At 29.6% G+C, this 668-nt stretch overlaps 1 protein-coding gene across 1 annotated transcript; it reads right to left on the bottom strand.

Annotated features, from left to right (window-relative positions):
* Positions 1-239: 239 nt before the first annotated feature.
* Positions 240-668, bottom strand: LOTGIDRAFT_147582 (hypothetical protein; the record flags this gene model as incomplete). The annotated part of the gene is made up of 1 exon (XM_009057643.1): positions 240-668. A coding segment is annotated over one exon (429 nt), but the record flags the coding sequence as incomplete, so codon positions are not given.

Genomic DNA, 668 nt, shown 5'->3' with positions numbered 1-668 from the left:
ATTGTGGAAATGTGGATTTTTTCAACGTAAAACTAATAATATTGATGATATTCTCTATCAATTTGCATAAAATTCCTTCATTTTCAAAAATTTTCCAAGAATGGATTTGAAAAAAATTTGGCAGTGGCCAGTTCCCGTTGGTTGACTTCTATTGTTGATGGAAGATACATACACCCTAGTATGATTCAAAACATTAACACAAACAATCCGTTTTATATTGGGGTAGAATAAATAGTAATTTAAACGAAACAAGTCAGACCTATATTGTGTTCATGGGTAGAATAAATAGTAATAGAAACGAAACAAGTCAGACCTATATTGTGTTCATGGGTAGAATAAATAGTAATTGAAACTATACAAGTCAGACCTATATTGTATTCAAGGGTAGAATGAATAGTAATAGAAACTATACAAGTCAGACCTATATTGTGTTCATGGGTAGAATAAATAGTAATTGAAACGAAACAAGTCAGACCTATATTGTGTTCATGGGTAGAATAAATAATAATTGAAACTATACAAGTCAGACCTATATTGTGTTCATGGGTAGAATAAATAATAATTGAAACTATACAAGTCAGACCTATATTGTGTTCATGGGTAGAATAAATAATAATTGAAACTATACAAGTCAGACCTATATTGTGTTCATGGGTAGAATAAATAGT

Source organism: Lottia gigantea, assembly GCF_000327385.1.
Source record: "Lottia gigantea unplaced genomic scaffold LOTGIsca_3089, whole genome shotgun sequence".
NCBI lineage: Eukaryota > Metazoa > Mollusca > Gastropoda > Lottiidae > Lottia > Lottia gigantea.
The sequence above is the reverse complement of the archived record's forward strand: the minus strand, read 5'-3'. Positions and strand labels throughout refer to the sequence as shown.